This window comes from Pteropus alecto, unplaced genomic scaffold, assembly GCF_000325575.1.
Source record: "Pteropus alecto unplaced genomic scaffold, ASM32557v1 scaffold185, whole genome shotgun sequence".
Taxonomy (NCBI): Eukaryota; Metazoa; Chordata; class Mammalia; order Chiroptera; family Pteropodidae; genus Pteropus; species Pteropus alecto.
In genome coordinates this window covers 1,735,764-1,756,990 of record NW_006438088.1, presented here as the reverse complement: position 1 = coordinate 1,756,990, position 21,227 = coordinate 1,735,764, and the positions used below count along the sequence as shown (strand labels likewise).

Here is a 21,227-nt window from a genome sequence, read left to right as displayed (position 1 = left end):
GAGAGAGAGAGACTTATTTTTAAAAACTGGCTCATGCAGTTGTGGGGCTTGGCGATCTGCAATCTTCAGGGCAGGCTGGCAGGCTGGCAGGACTGGCAGGCCGGAGACCCAGGGAGGACTTGATATTGCAGTCTGAAGCCCAGAAGCAGTCTGGAGACGGAATTCCTTTCTGATTCCTCCTTGGAGGGCTCTAGTCTTTCCTCTTAAGGCCTTCAACCGATTGGATGAGCCTCACCCACATTATGCAGTGTATTCTACTTTATTGAGAGTCTGCTGATTTAAATGTTAATCACATCTGAAAGATACCTCATAACATCAAGACTATGTTTGACCAAAAAAAAATGTCACCATATTAAGCCCAGTTGACAAACGAAATTAACCATCATAATCCCCAAGGCCGGCTCTTGGCCTGGACCAGAACAAAAGGCTAGGAGGGCAGGCCACCTCCTGCCACAGTGTGGAGATGGCCTGATGCACCTAGACTGTAGGAGAAGGACTACAAACAGAATATGGTGGTCAGATCCTGCTCTGTCATTGGCCGCTTTCGTTGGGCCCCGAGGGAATTGAGCCCTAGACCCTAACTGCCTGAGCTTTCCGTTGTTTAAAATGAGAGTGTTTGTAGAGACATGCCAGTCAGAGATGAAAGGACGGGGATTTTCCCTTTTTTTTTTCCCTTGTAGAACCCTTTTTGAGTCAAAATCTCATAAGGAGTCCCAAACCTCAAAACTGAGTTAAAACTAGATTATTCTGATGATTGGGGCAAAGCACAGGAGCCAGCCCCCACAGCCACACCAGCAGGCCGGGCAGCTCACGATCATGGTTTGAGAGTCATTCTATTACTCCCACTCCCCATCCTGGTTTTTAAAACCACTGAACCAATGTCCCAAGATCATAGAATGACAAAAATCAAGATTTAAAGTCACATTCCTTCTAGCTGCAAATTTTTTTTTTCCTCTGTTGAAAGATGTGGCATTTGGTCCTTGGTTTGCACTGATTTGCTTAAACACATACATATATTTTGACATCTAGAAACATTAAAAAAAATTATTTTTATTTTTATTATTTATTTGAAAAATTTTACATGAGAGCATCATGGCAGACAAGACTTCATTGCTGGAGAAAGTTCTAGAGATAACAAGGTCAGAATTGTATAATTTTATTGAACTTATATAGGAATGAGAAAATTTTAATTTTTAAGAAACTTACTATCATCCCTTGTATTGATTTTTGTGTATTTGATTTGCTTGGAGCCAAATTGGATGTAATGACCAGAATATACAATATTTAGGTCTAAATAAATCTGAGAAAGGACACCTAGATCTAAAATTATGCAAGTATTAAGTATTTAGAATTGTGGATGATTTTCTTTAATGCATCAACACTAAGATATGGTCTCTGTTGATGAACTTGGAGTAGTTGACAAGAAAAGACAGAAATATGAGACATTAAATACATAAAATGATAACTGAAGGCAGTAAAGATGGAACATCAAGGTGATTTAAATGAACTAAGAGTTTAGAATAAAGAGAATGAATTCTTCAGGACGGGGTGATCTGGGAATTTATAACCTCAAGAACGGCGTTTGAGCCCGATCCCATCTGATCTCGGAAGCTAAGCAGGGTTGGGCCTGGTTAGTATTTGGATGGGAGACCACCTGGGAAGACCAGGTGCTGTAAGTGTAAAAAATAAAAAATAAGGGATTGTAAATTGACAAGGTCCTTGCAATCTGTGATGTCAACCAAGGGTTGCCTTGTCTAAAAAAATAAAATAAAGTAAAAAGAAGAATGGTGTTTGACTTGGGTCTAGATATGAATTGAGAGGAGGAATGGAGGCATTCCTTCAATCTGTGAGGTCAACCAAGGGTTGCCTTGTCTAATAAAATAAAATAAAATAAAAAGAAGAATGATGTTTGACTTGGGTCTAGATATGAATTGAGAGAATGTAAAATATAAACAAACGTGCAGAGCGGGAGTGGAATGTTCAAGGGAGAGCAAGACCTTCTCTCTTTAAAGGTGACAGAAAAGGTATATTTAAAATTAAGATACTCAGGGGAGATCAAGGCCCTTAAAATGCCAGTATAATGTGAATAGAAAATTATAATGCATATAACATAAAAAAACTCCCTATGGTAGCACAACCTTATTATAAGAAAATTGCTGGTTTTGCAGTGCTGTAACCTCTATTGTGGACATCAAGCAAATTAGTAAGAGTCAGTATGTAGAAAATTTGGTTTTAATAGGATGATTGCATTGCATGCTCAGCCACGTGATGTAAACAGTAAATACTATATCTACATACATACATTCATGTGAACTCCAGTATTTATTGAGTATTTTAAAGAGGCAGTTATTAAACCATTCACCATTAAACGTATATAGAAAGTTATATTCATAGTATTGTCATCTCTCTGGAGGGCTTGAGGCTCATCCTGTGTTCATTTCTCACATGCAGGAAGTAAGAATGTTGTCATTGTCACCTTTTTGTAAATTTAGTGACATACCTTTGTCATTTTTAATAAAGATGCTGCACGGTGTGTTGTACAGCCTGCATCACCTTCATTGAGTCAGGGTGGATGGGTGTGACAGTGATTTGGGAAATGATGCACTGTTTAATATCCTTTTGTGGGTGGTATACTCTACATGATTTTTCCATTCTATTTTTTTTGGCATATTATGGTTTATTTTAGAAATGTAACATCCCGAGTGAATAAGAAACCATTCATTAATTTCGCTCCAGAATCTACTTCTCACAGTTGGCAGTGAAACATGCTTACTTATTGCTCTTGACAAAACACATTCTTTCAAAAGTGATTCTGAATAGCTAAAATTCTTTGGCAACAAAATAATTCTGAATACTAGTAGAAAACTTACAGATTTCAGTTGGAGTTTGTTGGGGTATCATAATTCTAGTTTTATATTCCATGCATTATAGTGTTTTGGATTTTTAATGGGGCCAGAGCAATAATAATAAAAGTGATTCAAAACGCATCCAGTAATTACAGAGATTTGCTGTTGCCTTTGCGTTAAAAATGATGATGATTTACGCTTGGTGAAATGGTGGTCTGTGGCTCTATTTAGGATATTCTTGCTATTAAGATGCTTATTAGTTATGGTCAATGATTTAAAGCCTAAGAACTACATTAGAGAGCTGTAAAATTATTTATTCTTTAATAGATAATAGTAAATTTGAAACAGACACTAGATTAATTATAATCTTGTACACTAAAGAATATGTGTGGGCCCTTGTCTCTTCTTAGGTCTTTTGAATTCATTTCAAGTAAATAGAAAAATGGATAATTGGGTTAGACACCTGATCTCTTCACTTCTGCCTCCTGGTTTATAAATAGTTAACATCATTTCTGAATATTCAGGAAAATAATTTTTACTTCTCAATGTGAACACCCTTCTCTATGCTAAACAAATGCTAGATTTCATTTGCAGTTTGTCCTTGCTCCAGCTTGTCATTGCTTAAATTAGGTTGAAAGATCAGGGAGGTGGGCCCTTCTCTGATTCTGGGGCAAGAGTAATGGGGGATGGAGATGTAGTTAATGGTAAGTACACTTTAAATTGGCATTGCAGGAAGGGATTTGTCATTATTTCTGTTATCAAAAATTATCAATGTATGTGTAAATTTACATGTACATATTTATACACACACACATATATATATGTGTGTGTGTGTGTGTGTGTGTGTATATATATGTATATATAAAATTCAGGATATATACACTCCTCATTGTAGTTTTATGTAAGATAGAAATCCAGAGTAAATATCAGATGTGTCAGAATGTGAATTTCTTATAACAGTAATTAAATTTGATATCCAAATTCCTATGTTAATGTTCTTGAGTAATACTTGGGTGTTGTATTAAATCAAAAAAAGGTCAAGATAAAGAAATTCTGTCTAAACTTGTTAAATCAAATGAGAAAATATATGAATATTATTCATATTAATATTATTAAGTTAACAATACAAGTTAATATTATTAAGCTATGCTATAATAAGAAAATATCACCACCCCCCCAACCCCATTCCCCAATCTCAAAACCTCAATATAACAAATAGGTATTTATGGTGCCTGCAAAATCCAATGTATGTCAATGGAGACTTTCTTCCATCCAGTGACTCAGAGCTCCTGGCTTCTTCCATCTAGTGGTCTATCACCTGAACACATGTCATCTTTAGGGACAAAAACACTGAAGATTGGTTCAAGTTGCTTCTTAAGAATGTGGCCTGGAGATGAGTTTTGTTATTTCTATTTGCATCCTATTGGCCAAAACTCCATCAAATGTTCCCAATTTACTTGTAGGGGAGCCCGACAACTGTAGACTTCCTTTGTGCCAAGGAAAAAGAAACAGAAGGGCGTTTCCTCTGCTGCAGTGTGGGAAATGCGTCTGAACTCTCTGCATGCAATCATGTGACTTTATAATAGGAAAACTGCTACAGAGGCATGACATCTTTTAAACAATTTCATGATCTCCCCTCTCTCCCTCACCTCATGTGCTAAGAATTAGGAAGAAAATCAGTCGGTTTTACCCCAATTCCACACACCTGTGGCTTGGCACCTTTTAGCTTATCCTAGTCACTCTGCCTGTTTCCTTCCTTTAGAGTGCTTGGTGGCCCATAACACCACCACTGGGCAGGGTATATTTCCCCTCAGTCTGTCACTCTCTGGGTCCTGCTTTTCCATCACTGATCTTGCCCCTCTTCTCTCCCCAGGAATCCCTTCCTCTCATCAGAACTAATGTCACACATTCTGAAGATGGTGAAGAGTCATTATTTAGCTGTTTAACCGTGGAACATTTCAGCTGATAATTCTGGTTACATGTTGTATTAGTTTTCTATTACTGCATGACAAATTACCACAAATTTAATGACTAAAAGTAGCACCCTTTTATTACCTCATAGTTCAGTAGGTTAACATTTCGGGCTAGCTGGACTGGGTTCTCTGCTTAGATAGAGTCTTACAAGGCCACAGTCAAGGTATCAGCAAGTCTGTGCTCTTATCTGGAGGATTTGGGGAAGAACGTGCTTCTAAGTTCAGTTACATTGTTAGGAGAATCCAGTTCCTTAAAGCTGTAGATACAAGGTTCCCATTTCTTTGTCGGCTGTTAGCCGGCGGCCTCTGCCTGCATTTTGAGGCTAACCAAATTCTTTCTTGTGTAGCCCCTCCATCTTCAAACTCACAGTGATGGGTCAAGCCCTTCTCATGCTCCCAATTTCTCTGGCTTCCTGTTTTCTAGACAGAGAACACTATGCTTTTGAAGGACTAGAATTCAGTTAGCCAACTCGAAGATTCTGCCTTTTTCCCCTAATTGTGGGAGTGACATCTCATCATATATGAACAGCTTCTACCCATACTCAAAAGGAGAGGGGTTGGACAAAGGCAAGTCATTGGGGTCATTCGTAGAATTCTGCCTCCTGTACATGTTTCTGCCCAGGATAGGTTTGAAAGGGAGTTTTTGTTTGGTGGAACCTGTGTTTCTGCCCAGATGACATATTTGAAGGGAAATATTTCTTTGTACAAAATTAAATGTGGTCGGTGAAGAGAAGGTAGCAGAGGTTGGCAAGGAGAGAGGATGCATTTTCTTTCAAAGGCTTCATGATATACAGTAAATACTTAAAAAGCAATTTAATTTAGGAAATAGGCATATAAAATAGCTTGCTTGATTTTAAATTAAGAACTGTAATCATAAAATTGCATTTAATAAATACATGAAAAAAATATGGTAATGGCCAATTAAAAGAGAGATTGAGTGGGGAATGGTAAGTGGAGAGAAAGCACAGAGAGTAAAATCCGTTCAAAGATCTTAATAGAGTAACAATAGTCCTTATAGAATAAAGTTGTTAACGGTTACTAAAAACCATGTTGTGATTTTACATAAATGGTTTCATAATTTTCTTACATGTTGCTTGCTCAGAGAGACTGTCATTTACAGGTTGGTACCCAGCTCTCACTGTCATATCTGTTTAATTTCTTTATAGAAAGTATCCTAATTTGAAATCATCTTGGTTATTTTCATGGGTAATTGCTTATTCTCTGCACCCACCATCCCCTTCCTAAAGTGTCCACCCGTGAGGGTAGAGACATTGCCTGCCTTGCTCTTCTCTGTAAGCCCAGTGCCTAGACTTGTGCAGTGTACATCACGGGCGCCCAATAAATATTGATTAAATGAATAAATGAATGGAATGGTTTGTCACCCTTTCATCATTGCTCTGTGAGATAGATCAAATTAACTAAAGGCCTGCAGTACATTTTCCTTTCCTAAATACAGACTTCCTTTATGTAAATGAGGCTCATCTAGCCTCTGCCCTCCTGATTATTTCATCTGACAAAATTTTGATTAAGTTATACAAAGAAATTGATATCTCTGATCAGCAGGCTGGTAAATCAAATGCTCTAACTATAACATGCTTACATGCAGTCGTACTAGTTAATAGATTAATTGGATTTGTCTTTTTAGTGTAATGCTAACCTACATATTTAAAAATGTTTCATTATTAGATTGTTAATGTTACAAAAACAGATATTTCCTGTAAAATGTATATACTTTTCAGGTAACGCGGATATAAAATTATGACCATAATGTTTCCTACAAACTTTACCTTTAAATGGGAGAATTGAACCCTATTCTAGCTCTGTCATTAATTTGCTTAGAAGTTACTTCATTTGTGGTTTCTGAGAACTATCTCAAGATCTATAAAATGATGAAATTCATAACATAAGAAGTAGATAATTTCTTATGCTTCCCTCTGAGATATTCCCCCATGCTTTTATTTTTTTCTCATTGGAAAAATCTGCCTTCTTTGATTGGGACTGAATATTTCTAAGTCTTGGATGGCCATATGCTCAGTGAAAAGATGGTGCTATGAAAACATTTCCTAAAGTGAATTATTTCTTCTACCCTTGGGTTTTCTCCCATGACGAGGAAGGCGGAGCATAATAGATGTATCGTTGCGCTCTAAATCATCCTGCCTTCATTGCTCCTCCCTGCAAAGTATTCCATATCCCAGCCCTTTGACCTAAGAATAGGCATATGACATGCTTTGGTCAGTGAAAGGTAAGAACAGTGATGGGATCTCTTCCAGGCAGAAGCTTTACAAAACCGTACATGGTTCACAAATTTAATCTTTTCCCTCAAGTCACAATAACTGGCAATATTCCTGACAGAGACTGTTTTGTCAGCTTTGGTCCTAGAGTGAAGAAAGTGGCACAGAACCATAGTAGATATGCATTAGATTTGTAGCATAAGTGAAAAATAAACCTTTGTTGTTGTAAGCCATTGAAATTGTGGTGTCATTTGTTACTGAAGCAGAACTGGCCCATCCTGACTGATACGCATGCCTGATACTTGTGTACCCAGTTCAAATTACCGTGGCCTTTGTCCATATTCCATCCACTGCTGAGCAAGGAATTCTTCATGGGCTTCCACTAGCAGCACATAGGTACAGCCTGACAGCTCATTAGCTTAAATCTGTGCTTCTCGCTTTATATCCATATGCGCCTCGGATTTTGTCATACACTCCTATGGGAGTTGACTAGGCACTCACACATGTATAAATAGAAAGTGCAAGGAAATTAACACCCAGGAAGTGAACCTTGACAAATGGGAAATAGACAATGAGAGATAAGTGTTTCCCTCTTACACGCACCACGGTTCTGAGATAACATTTCTTAGGGCTGCTTGGAAAGTCTTAACAGAATTGAACAACACATCACCAAGTGGCCAGCTCCATAAACCACCTTCATGTTGGCTTTCCATCCTTTATTTTCCTCTCCCTGGCCCTTACTTTTCTACTCTCTGGGATCACATTCCCAAATAAACAGCCTTCTTCACACAAGCCTTTGTCTCAGGCTCTGTGTGGTGGGGGAACATGACTCATCACCAGTTCAACCCTCATCTTCTTGAAACAATCAGAACATTTTCCACCACCAGAGTGAATTATTTAAGTAATTCGGCAGTATAAAGGATTGTACTGTGCATTTATAGAAACTTGCGAAGCATAGACACTTCGCTACTCAGCTTGGAAGTTATTGTTAGATTTGCTGATCCAAAAATAAGACCTTTCCCCTCCCACGCTCACAGAATTATCTCCCATCATTAGCTCTCAGTTAATCCTGAAATCATAACACACAGTTCTTGGTTGGGAGGAATCCATGTTTTTTGAGATTTAGTGTTTTGCTGAATAGCAAGGTGTTAGGCAAATGGTTCAGCGTTACAGCACGGTTGAGGTTGTAGTGGAACTGTTTTTCTATGGTACCTCGTTAGCCTTCAACTCCGATTTGCCAGTCCACTGACGGTGCCATGTGGGACATGTTCTGGCATCATGGGAAATATCATCTTGTTTGGGAGTTGAACTGGCTAAGCTCCCACAGCATCTTGGCTCTGTTTCCTCTTCGCTTCCTCGTCAGTCCCTAAAAATCATAAAAATCACAGCATGATAGAACTGTAGGCTATATTGGAATCATCTAACCAAATTCCTTATTTCGTAGGTCAGAAAACAAATCTATAAAGGTTAAGGGAAATGATCCACTTGGAGGGGGCGGGGAGAGAAACCGAGAGGGATGCAATCTTGGCCGTTTAAGAAGGTACCGTTCTATTTTGACATAATTAAATTCTTGATTGTGATGCTCTTAAATGAACCATGAAATTCTAAGTACTTACAATGCAAGTGTGATTTTTAACTAAGTCTGCGCCCCCCAATCTGAATGTTAAGGTGGCAGATGCATAACTAATCTTAGCTGAATCTATATTAAGAAATCAACAAGGTGTCTTTATTTAACTCGCAGGGTCTGTGAATATAATGTAGTGTCAAATAGCATGATTTTGCACATTATGTCCTAAAATAAAAACAACTTCTTTAAAGCGATAGTAAAATGCAATCATGAGAAAAAGGTTATTTTACATTTGGTCTCGAAGGGAATAAGAAGCACAGAGGAAAATAACTGAAGAACTTGTTCTTAATGTGATTTCAGCAGATGTATGTGTCTATTTTAAATTCCATTTTATCTGAGGGACAAAAGTCAGCTCTGAGGATTGTGTTCCACGTGGTATAGGGGAAGCTCCTATCAGCAGCAGGAGGGGTTCTAAAATCTCTTGTTATTCTAGTTTTGAATTTTCTGAAAAATATCTAATCCATTGAGCTTCAGTGTTTTTGCTTGGGGATGTTTCCATGGGTTCGTGTTGGTTCCAGGAAATTTGGGTCTTTCCTGTTATCTCTGGAACCAGGCGTGGTTCTTGCAGAAACTACATAGGATTATCTGTTTCTCTGTTTGACGTCTTCGCTGCAGTGGGTCTGATTCCAAAAGGAATAAACAGTGAAAAATTGTAAGGCCTAATGGTGGAAGGGTGTGTGAAAAGGAAAGCAAGCTATTCTGATTTAAGACAAAAAATGTTGGCCTTTAGCTTCTTGAAATACTGCTCTGAAGTCTTCTTGCCTGGGGTACGCTAACCAGTGCTCGAGGGTAGTGACAGCCGCTCAGTGTCCTGTTGGAGTTTGGATTCTGGGGTCTGACTTGCACTCGGTAAACCAGTTTTTATTTTCATGTATTTGAATTGCTTCGGGAATACAGTTTTAGCTTCTGATGATTCTTTTCCTTTGGGAAAGTGGCTCTTAATCCGAGGATCACAGGCCCTTAAGGAATTAACTAACACAGGAGTCCTGGAACCTATAGTTGAGAACTAACCATTGTCCGTGGATATCTGCATAGATAATAATGTTTTGTATAAATTTATTTGAAGGTGTTCAGAAATTCTTGGTCACTTTTAAAGCGATATTTTTTTCTTAAAGGAAAATAAGAAAAATAAAATAGTAAAGTTACTCTTTTTTTAATATGGGTGTGTGTGCACACACATGTACACATGCCCAGTGTGTGGGAGGGGCCTGTGCTTTTACAACACTTTAGAGGTCTCTATGCTTGAACAAGCTGGAAATGCTGTGATAGTCGTGTTCTATAGGGCATGCTTCACAAAGCTAACTGAAATTTTTCAAAGTTAATGGCTAGACAGTACTTAAGGCATAAACATTATTCATGATTTATTCTAATAACATTTGTGGATGACTAACTTAATAAAGCTGCTGCACATCCATTATGTTTTGTTCTGAAGATGTGACTAAGTATCTATGCCTCCTTAGGGGTGAGTTTATGTCACACAGTGATTGAACCAAGAAATAGAATTCCATGCCTTTTATGGGGTAGGTGTTAGAAAAAACCTCCAGACACATATGCAGAGTAAGCCAGGTACTGTTCTAAACAGTCTTACAGATATCAGTTTGTTTAATCTTATGACAACCCTCTGAGACTAAGTACGACTGTTGTTCCCATTTTATAGATGGGAAACTGAAGCACAGAGCTATTAGGTTAAGTAATGTGCCCAAGGCCACTCGTCCCTGGGCTTTCATTCTGGAGTTTGAGCGTGGATCTCTAGCCTCGCACTGCTGCCCAGGGGATTTTACTTCTATCCTGGCAGGAAGGGAGGCAGTGACTGCTGAGGAAGTCCTGGAGGATAGTCTGCTTTGGAGTGAGGTAGTATATGTCCCATGTGTCCTCCACTCCCCAACCCAACCCTTAGCAACACACACACACACACACACACACACACGGCCACAGGTACCCTTGGCTTACTCGGGACACAGACACACACACACACACACACACACAGACACACGGCCACAGGTACCCTTGGCTTACTTGGGACACTGCGCCATTAGGCTTACTTGGACTGTAACTGAAATGCCCTTTGATCTGAGCTTTGCTCTCAAACCTTCTAGAACTGTCACTTTATAATGGTGAGTGCGTGTGGTAAAGACCTCCAGTGTATGATGGATCTGAGCCCTATGTGCACATTTTGCTGCTTCAGGTAACACATTTACATGTCCTCAGAGTTCACCTGCGCAAGGCCAGCATCTTGAGGGTTATTCAGATGACTTTATGAATACTGTGCCTTTAAAGCAATTAGCTGATGGTTCTTGAGACCCACAACAGTCTGATAGCATCAGACTATGTTGCTTTTGTGAGACATTTGAAAGTGTTCCTCCTTCCCATGCCAAAATCAGAGAAGAGGCAGAGTGACAGAAACCAGTATAGACATCTTGGATAGTTTTTCACTATGGCTGTCAATAAACATGCAAATGTGCTTCCCAAGGAATTGCTGAAGAGGATTATGGCAGTTGTCTTGCTTCCCTGCCCATTCCAATTTGGCAGGTGAGGTCAAGGCCCAGGGGAGGCCACGCTTCAGCTCTGGACACCCGGAAACCCAGGGTTATTTCGATGCGGCATGCTGGATGGACTCAGAATTGCCCGTCACTTCAAAAGCTGTTGTTATTGTCAAAGCTGAAAAGTAGAGTCCCCTAGAGAAACTTTTTTCCTGGCCAGCCCAGCTTTCTTTACAAACCCTCTCACCAGACAGGAGAGGAAAGTCAGCTCACCTTCATGATGTGAGGCCTCCGGACTGTCCAGCTCCACGGGGCAGAGCCAGATGAGGGGCCAGGAGGGTAAACGCAGAGCGATTGTTAGGAAGGAGCTCGCTTTTCAAAGGGCAAACTTATATTGCAGCCTAATGAGTTAATCTGAGGCTCGCTGGTGCTGCTTTTGTGACATCTGCCTTGACTCTCAATCTAGACGTGGTACAGAGCACTGGTTTTCAGGGTGTGGTCCACAGACCATGGGACTTCCCTGATTTCCTTGTAGGGCATCTGTGAGGTAATAGTTATTTCATAGCTTTACTGTGAACATTTGCACTGGGAAAACAAAAGCAACAGTAGGTGAATATGCTGGCACATTAGTGCCAGTCAAGGCAGTGGTACCAAACCACAGCAAGGCCTGTTGTAGTCTTCATCTGTACACACGCCAGCAAAAAAGCCATTTTCCTTAATATATCCTTGGGGAAGCAGTAGAAATTAATTTTTATTAAAGTTCAACCTTTGAGTACTTCTTAAAAAATATTGTGTGATAAAATAGACCTATTCATAAAGACTTCTGTTGCAAGTGGAAGTATGTGTGAACCTAGTCTCCTTGCAAACCACATATGCTGTTGTTTGAGTTACCTGCTGGACTAGCAGCTTTATTCACGGAACATTATGCTCACATGGAAGATCAACCAAAGGTCAAGCCATGGTTATTTAGACGTGGGTATTTCACAAAAGATGAATAAAGTAGACCTAATGTTTCAAGAAAAACGACGAACAGTATTCTTTGTTAATGATAAAATTTGAATATTCCAGTAAAAATTAGGATTACTTAGATCTGACACAGAGAGCCTGACAGTTTATCGACATTTGAAAGTTTTTTTTGGTGAGATGGGTGGTCATGTTAACAAACGTTACTTTTTTGATATTGAATAATGATATGTGTTAACATTTGAAAGTTCGGAACCCAATATTTCCAAATGACCAGTGCATGATATTACCAAATCATGTATGGGAAGAGATCCATTAAGAGTAGAAGGTAGGCCAATGGCTTTAATGTAGTAGAGTATGAAAAGTTCATTGATGTGGTTTCAGATTTCACATTGCAACTGACCTTTAAGAAACTATCTGTTGTCGAGTTTTGGTGTGGTGTCAAAAAAGAATATCTACAGTTTCCTATAACAAAAGCCATTAAAATATTCCTCCTTTTTCTAATAACACATCTGGGTGAGGCCTGATTTTCTTTATATACTTCAACTGAAAAAACATAATGCTACAGATCAAATGTGGAAGGTGTAAGAATCCAGTAGACTATCAATTAAAGAGGTATGCGAAAATGCAAAACGATGCCATGCTTATTAGGATTGGGCGGGATATATTTATTTTTCATAAAACTATTTATGTTAACATGTAATGTATTTACTATTCTTTTTCCCCTCTTTAATTCTCTCCCCTCCCCCCCTACCCCACTTCCACCCCTGACCTATGGATGTTGCCATTTCCCCTTGAGAACTGAATCCCTGAAGGAGGGGCGTCTCCTCCCACACGCTCATGGAGTGCACCGAGGGCCTGGCGCACCTGGGGTATGGTCTGTGGCTCCACCTGGGGCGCAAACCCAGGACCTTCTGCGTGTAAAGCAGACCCGCTAACCACTACACTATGGAGCCACCCCAAGTATTTATTACTATTTTTAAATAAATTAAATATTTTAAACATTTCTCAGTTGTAATTTCAAATATGGTAAATATCAATAGTTATAACCCATATAAACAAAAGCTCTTTAAAATCCTCAGTGTTTTTTAAAAATGCAAATGGCTCCTGGCACCAAATGTTTTTGAGCTGCTAATATAGAATAGTGCAGTATTTTCCAGCTGGAGCTGTCAGAGGAGCCAAAAAAGTCATCCAGGTTGGGAATAGTGACTGTTTAATTATATATCTTTAAATAATTCAATAAAAATTATTTGAATGTTTTCCTCTTTAAAATGAAACCCTCCTAGTGATCAAATATGCTTACATTGCACATTAAATTCTTTCTCATTCTTCATTAACTGATAACAAAACAGGAAAATACTGGCAATTATATTCAATATTAATTTATTGGTAATAAAAATATCCACATGCACAGTGTGTTATTTGTAGAGAATTTCTTGCAAATAGCCACCGAGTCCTTCTTTCTTGTCTTATAATTTAAAATAAATCATAAATATGTAAGTAAATAATAAATAAACCAGTGGACATTATGCAAAAGAAAAACAATCTTTTCAAATGCTGATTTTTCTATTTTTGATGCTGTAGCAGATAATTAAATCTCAGTCTGCAGTTTAATATACGTGGAGTCCACGTATAAACATAGTATATAGTTTTTAATGTATATTTATAAATCTTTTTTTTGTATAATTAATTTGAACAGTTTGCATCATTTAATAGGTAGTCGTCAAAATTTTCCTTCCATATTATGAATAACATTAAATATAATACTGTATCATTATGCACATTTAATATTCCGAATAAAAATAAAATACCTTTTGCCTCAAATGTACACGTGCTGTCAAAAACAGTGAAGTGATTAAAACTCTTGCTAAGAGCATGTGGGAGATTATGTATTTCTCTGAAAGGGTTCTGTATTAGTTTCCAAGGGCCGTTATAACAAAGTACCACAAATCGAGTGGCTTCATACACAAGACATTTATTCTTTCACAGTTCGGGTGTCCAGAAGTACAACATCAAAGTTTTGGTGGGGCCATGCTCCCTCCAGAGGCTCTTGGCATAGAATTTTTTCTTGCTTATTACTCCCAAATTCTGGTGGCTCCTGGCATTACTTGGCTGCATCACTCTATTCTCTGCCTCTGTCTTCATATGACCGCTCTTTCTATGTCTTCTTGGGTCCTCTCCTCTTATAAGGATACCAGTGATGAGATTCAGGACCCATCCTAAATCCAGGATTTCATCTCGAGAGCCTGAACCATCTGCAAAGGCCATATTTCCAAGTTCACGTTCTGAGGTTCCAGGTACATGTTAATTTGGGAGAACACTGTTCAACTAGTACAGGTTTCTACCCTAAAATTATTGAGAGTGCAGACATATTTTTACCATGCTGGGCTTTGCTGTTGGCAAGAACCACTCTGCCACTAATCATCATTATGACCCTGCCAGGTCATCTACACTTGAAAGACTCAGATTCCTCATGTATAAAACTGAGTCCGTGATGGGCATCATGTTGGCTTGGGGTGAGAAATAAAGAAATGATGTATAAATAGATAATGTCCTCATCATTGTGCCTTGCTTAGAGGAAGGTCACTCAATAATATTAGTAGTAGCTTACTGTTGGCCAGGGCAGGCAGATAATAATAATCATAGTATGCACTTTAAATATACAGTTAATGGCAATTATTCTGGTGATAATTTTAATAAGATTTAGTATAAATGGTGATTTCAAAGACCATTAGTACTTAACAATGGATGATTTTACTTTAAGTAGATGAGAGAGAGAAAGAGAGAGACAGGAAAGGACAGAGAGATGAGAACCCTTAAGTGAGCAGCCAATGAGCTTGATTCAAGACAGACATTGCTGCTATAGACTGAAAGCTTGTATCCTCCCAAAATTCTTATGTTGAAACTTAATCCTCAATGTGAGGGTATTTGGGTGAAGAGTCTTTGGGAAGTGATTAGGTCGGAAGGATGGAGCCTTTATGAATGGGATTAGTGCCTTTAGAAAAGAGACCCCAGAAAGCTCCCTTGTCCCTTCTTGCCTTGTGAGAATATAGCAGGAAGATGATGTCTATGAACCAGGAAGAGGGTCCTCACCACAGATTCCATGGGTACCTTGATCTTGGATTTCCCAGCCTCCAGAAGTAGGAAAAATAAATTTCTGTTTACAATCCATCCAGTCTGTGATATTCTGTTATAGCAGCCTGAACAGACGAGGTAATCATCAACAGGACTTTTCCATTAAAAGACCTACCAAATACGTTTCAAAGAGCTGCAATGGAGGACAGAATACTGGTGTTCAGCACGCTCTAGCATTTATTATCATCTCTGTTCTGGACTTGTGTTGTGCCTTTAGGCTTGTAACTTGATCACTGTTTTGGATGGTGTTTGGAGGCCTTGAAGTATAATACAGAAACACTCTAAAAGCCCATATCACTATAGTTCATTCCATGCAGTCCAGTCCAGCCAGATCTGCCCTCCTGCAGCTGTCAAGGTGACTTCGTTACATTTCCCCCGGTGGCTCTCAGACTCCCCCTCCCCACAACTCGTGCCCCTCAACCCTGCTTCTTCAGATAGTCTGGGCTTGGTCATTCATTACTGAGAACCAGACTCTGTTGTGCATGAGTTCCCTCCCACACTCTCTGCTGCAGAATGTGTTGGTGTCTTTGCCCATCTGCTTTTCTTTCCCTCTGTTCTCACACGGAATTACCCCTGTCACCTCTAAAACTAATCCCTCCCCTGGTATCTTTTCTTGGCCCAAGTAATAATTATGGTCCGTAATTATCTTTCTGTTTTCTTGCATTTATCGCTCTCCATGGAATCTTTCCACTCATTCTATAAAGATGCCCAAACTCCCTCTTCGTTCTTGAAAGCACTGTCCCCTCCAGCCACCATTTTGCCTCCTTAACTGTACTTTACACTTCCTGAAAGAGTAGTGACCTAGCCCCAGCTTCATGTTGTGACAAGCTGTTAATTATAAAAGTATTGAAAGAACAATCCAGTATTTCCAACAGTTAAATCTTGATAATTTCTTCCTGGTAGAGATAAGACTGGGCTGTAACTGTAGGCAGTGAGAAAATCCTGAACCCTGGTCTCCAGAAGCTTGCATCCACTTGCAGACCATAAACCCCTCTGTGGGAATTTAACATATTCCGAATATTCAGTGATGAGTATAACAAAATGCTTTAAAGGAATCGGGATTTACATAGCCATTCAGTTGGAAAAATTATAAAATCGGTTCATGCCCGGAGGATAGCATAAACAAAGGCTTTTGTCTTTTAACTCCTGAATTTGTTTCTGGGAGTTTTCTGACTAGTAAGCAGGTCTGAAAATTTCCAGCCTCTCCAGTTTACTTCGCATTTGCTGAAAACCCTCAGGTAAACCCTGAGTGAAGATTATAACCATGTGGGATGAGAGGAGGCAGTGAGAAACAGTGCGGTTTATTAAAACCCACTTAGTTTATTCCAGGAACTGGGTAGTAAATCAGTACTTACCAAGGACACACCTGGATGAAGACAGGATTGTTGTTTACAACCGTGTATATAGCATTTGGGTTTTGTGTTTAAAGTAAAAAAAAAAAAAAGAAGAAGAAAAAAAAGAAGAAAGGAAGGAAGGAAAGGCAGGGAGGGAGGGAAGGAAGGGAGGGAGGGAGAGAGGAAAGGAAGGAAGGAAGGAAGGACATCAGTCATTCTAGAGGATGCCAAACATTTTTCTAATCTGTTGCCTCCCTAGGGAATCTACCCTTTAAAACTCTAGCAGCTAATTGTCTAACACATTGCATCCTCCAGCCTGCCAGGGTCTACAGGCAGCCTCTGACTTCTCAGTGCAGTACCTGGTCCCTCCAAGGCCTTTCGAGGAGCTGAGAGATGACCATTAAGATACATATGGGTTTAGTGAACTTATATTGATAATTTTTTCTCTGTTGTATAGGCAAAGGAAAATACACTCCTACCCAACCTGTTTAGCTAAAATTTCCCAGTAGAAACAGATTACTGAGAAATTATAAGTAAAAATTACAGCGTGGACGATGAAATCGACTAGCAGTAGTAGTGTGTGACATTATGTATAATGTTCCCAAAGGAGATATAAAGAAGCATAAAATGTGGTTTCTGCTCTTGGAGAAGTTTACAGTTAAAATGAGGCTGTATTTAAGTCTCCCCTCTAGACAAATTCCCATCCTTCCTTGGTCCCGTAATTATAGGCGATACAAATGACATAACTGAATGTTGCTAAACCTCGCTTGAGAAAGTCCTGAGCTGAAAAAATCTTGTGCCCTGTCACCAACTGCCCAGAGGTTCAGCTTCCTACCCTTGTTGCCATTCAGGAGAAAAGGCTACATTTATCCTTAATTAATTTTTCCTATGAGACAGTTGTCCCCCAACTGTAAGGAAGTCAAATGGGCTATTAATGTGCAGTCACCAGTTTTATTTTTTTATCCCGGCAACTAAATGTAGAGCATTTATGTCTGTTGCTTCTATATCTGCAATGAAGCTACCTCCGTAGAATAATATCACAACAGAGAAATAACCTCTAAATGGTTTAGCTTGCATATAATTCTGATGGCCTTTTAATCAGTGGGAGAAATCACAAGCTCAAAAGAATACCAGTTGAAATCAGTTAAAAATCAGAATAAGCAACTGAGAAAAAAAAATGTAATCTCGTAAATCTTAATTTTTAGCCATAGAATAATAATTTCTTTATTTTTTAAATAACTTTTCTTCTGCCCCTCCCTGTTTCTCAGATTGGAACTCTAACACGGATTAGGAGAATTGCCAAATATTAGTGAAATGAGAGACTTTCCCTTCCACCCCTCCCCCTCCCCCATCCCTCATAACAGCCTAGAACAAATAAAACTGAGAAAGTCACAGTTCAGCCCAAGAATTAGGTCTGTGTGGCCCGAAGGTGTTGAGAGTGGTCTCAAGGGCAGGCAGTGTTTGAGATTACCTATCCAGAAAGTTCCTGAACATGGCGAGTGATACTTTCTTTCTAGTAACATTTCCCTAGAAATAGGGAGAGAATCATTTGGCACATTACAGACAAACTGCTGGCATTCATTTTTACAAACTCTGTAAAAATAGCAAAACTCCAGGAGCATGACTAGAACCATAACGAAACTTGCTCTTTATTGTTGCAGAGTTTGGCTTTCCTGAAATTTGAGAAAGCACCAGGTCTGAGGTCATTCCTTTCATGATTTTTAAGTCAACCTAGTGCTGTATCCAAAGAAGACTATAAACACATATACACAGATTATTATTTTTCTTGCTGGAGGAGAGAGTTTTTTTTTTTTTTTCTTTGTAGGACTATGCCAGATAATTTAGGGGAAAATGAAATATGAATCGTGTGTGGCGGGGAGCAGCTGGGTGAAATGAGGCTGGACTGCCAGCAGACTTACTTTCATCAGTTATCTCTTAAAGCTGGTCAGAATTTTAAAAATCTGCTTCTTTCTATTCCACTTGGAGAGCGGGCCCTCGGAGGAACTGGACTGGGAGTGTCGCAGTGCATGTCAGCTGCCAGAGCAAGGAGCAGCGTTCCTCGCAGGGAAATTACCAGCGTTTCCTATGATCATGAAGCAACATGTGCTCGGCTAATTACTGTTCTCTGCGATTGCTCTCACATCTTGGAACTCTCCGTGACCCAACTGCGGAAATCCTGTTTGTCTGCCTCCCACCCTCTCCCCCAAAGAATGAAAAACAGCAACTTGCAAGGCTGGGCTTGTCTAATGAATGCAATTTGTTTTTGTGGAACCAAAGACACCAGAGGTTTCGGACGCTGTGAGCTCGATGCTGGCTTCGTGAATGACTCTGTGGTCCTTACCTTTAGAGGAATTTAGGGTGGAGGGTGTCTGTGTTTGCTAGATGATCACCTGTCCAAACGCATTTAAAAATATTTTGTATAGGTTTCTAGAATAAAATGACTTTTAAAGGTAGGTGAGGCCATCTTCCTGGCTTTAGGCAGAGCTATGTCTCCCATGGCGACATCTGAGAATTTTTTGTTTTAATAAGAATGTCCTCGAGATGCTACCTCCTTCCTTGGTGACCCTGTCCTTTCCTTAGCTGTTAACGTCCTGGGTTTTAGTAACCCCTAATGCTATAACCTGAGGCTTTTCGTTTTTTCTTTTTCTTTTTTTTTTCTTGACAGAGCAAGTTATCTTGCACTGTAGAGTAACTGTAGTTTTTGGTGTACTGTCTTTTCATTTATTCACTTATTAGAGTGTTAAAAACTGAACAGTTTGCCTTCTTTACGTTGAGGTGAATTTCCCCCAATCCCCCCAAAAAACTTAGTCAAGATAAACATCACTTTTTCACAGTTTGTAACAGGAGGTGATTCTAATAGAGACATTGTTTTGGATATGGTTTATTTGAGTGACTATTTGAATAATATTAATTAATAGTAAGTTATAATTACTTAGTATTAAAGAAAAAAAAAGGCCTGGAGATAGCTTGATTCTGTAGAGAAAGAAACTTCCTGAACATGGATGGTAATTCTTTCCATGTAGATGTAGTTGCCAGATGATGTTACCCAAACTAATTAATAATGACATATTAGTTAACATATTGCCATCAGCAGGTGGCTATTTGAGCAGGGGTGAAAACGACATGTGCTAAAACAAATCGTTGTACCCTAGAGAAATGTGTAGGATTGTGTTTTAAAAGAGTCTTTTTAATGATGCCTGTAATTTGAAATTTTTCGTAAGACGTGAAACTGGGGGTAAGGTAGGACAGATATAGACTAGAAGAGGAAAATAAAAGAAAGCAAAATTGATTCAAAAGCGTTTCCCATTAAAAGATAAACAACAACAAAAAACCCTAACAAGTAAACAGTTGACTCCTAGCAGCACAATTTGCCGGACACGTCAGAAATCTTGAGAAGATTCAAGTCTGCTCCCTTCCTTCGCTCTCTCCTTCCTTCCTCTCCTTTGTCCATTCCAGATCTGCCAAGGGACTGTGGCACAGGGTTTAGTCGTGACAGATGGGCAGGAAACTGTAATCTGTTGCCGTCTTTCAATTTTGGAGGAATCACTGTGACAATGAAGGGTTAAAACTGTCAACACCTATCAGAGCTTGGAGATAATTAGTGTGATATCAATTTCAGAATGTTGGCACAGATGACCACACAACAACAAATGGATCTGCTAGATTAATCCATATTAATCTCTTTCTGGCTCTTGTACAACCATGCTTTTTAAATGCCTATGTGAAAAAGTTATTGTTTCTGCATACAAATGATTATGATGAAAGATAATTGTGAATCGGTTTTATTTTGGAAGGTGCATTTTGATTAAGCACTTGTAGGTACAAGTCGAATGGATACGCACCCCTGAGCATCAGAGAGGTAGACTTTAAAATGTCTCTCAATGTGTTTACTGTTACTCCATTACTCAGGATGCTGAAGTATATACTGAATGATGTGGTTTAGGAACGCATACTGTTACCAGATAGATATACATTTATTTAATTTTGTTACTTCCTTTTCTTACAAGAAATAAAAAGGAAAAAGTAGACCTCTTTTAAAACAAAACTGGAGAATAGGCTCGAGAAGAATAAACTACATTTTTATTTATTAGCTTCAAAGAGAAAATTGATAGATAAAAAGCAGAACTTAAAGCTGTTTTTCAAAAGTCCACATGGTAACCAGAAAGGGACAGGTATGACTTAAAAGCAGGAGGAGGAATCCATGCTGGACGAGGGGAAGAGTGTGTAAAGGAGAACTTCAGTAACCCCGATATGTTCAAATCCACAGGTCCCAATGGCTGGCATCCTAGAGTACTTAATGAATTGGCCGAAGTCATCACAGAACCGCTAGATATCATTTTTGAGAACTCGTGGAGGACTGATGAGGTGCCTGAAGACTGGAAAAGGGCATATTTAGAACCTTCTTTCAAAAAGGGAAATGGATGATGACCCTGGAAATACTCATCAGCTTAACTTTTTGCTTGGAAAAATTCTGGAATAATCAACTTAGTACACTGGGTAACTAACTTATAATAGCTAGAAATGAGGCAGTGAAATACTGAGTTCATTTTTAAAAGACACACCATTGTGAAATACAGTTTTATGCATACTTTGGGATTCTCTCTTCCATTCTTTGGGCTCTTGATGAAAATAAATGAG

The 21,227-nt window shown here is 39.0% G+C and overlaps 1 protein-coding gene across 1 annotated transcript in view; it reads left to right on the top strand.

Annotated features, from left to right (window-relative positions):
* Positions 1–20,919, top strand: part of SAMD5 (sterile alpha motif domain containing 5) — a 53,801-nt gene extending 32,882 nt beyond the window's left edge. The window contains 1 exon segment of the mRNA XM_025049243.1: positions 20,857–20,919. Within this exon segment, the coding sequence (XP_024905011.1) occupies positions 20,857–20,919 (63 nt within the window).
* The last annotated feature ends 308 nt before the right edge of the window (positions 20,920–21,227 follow it).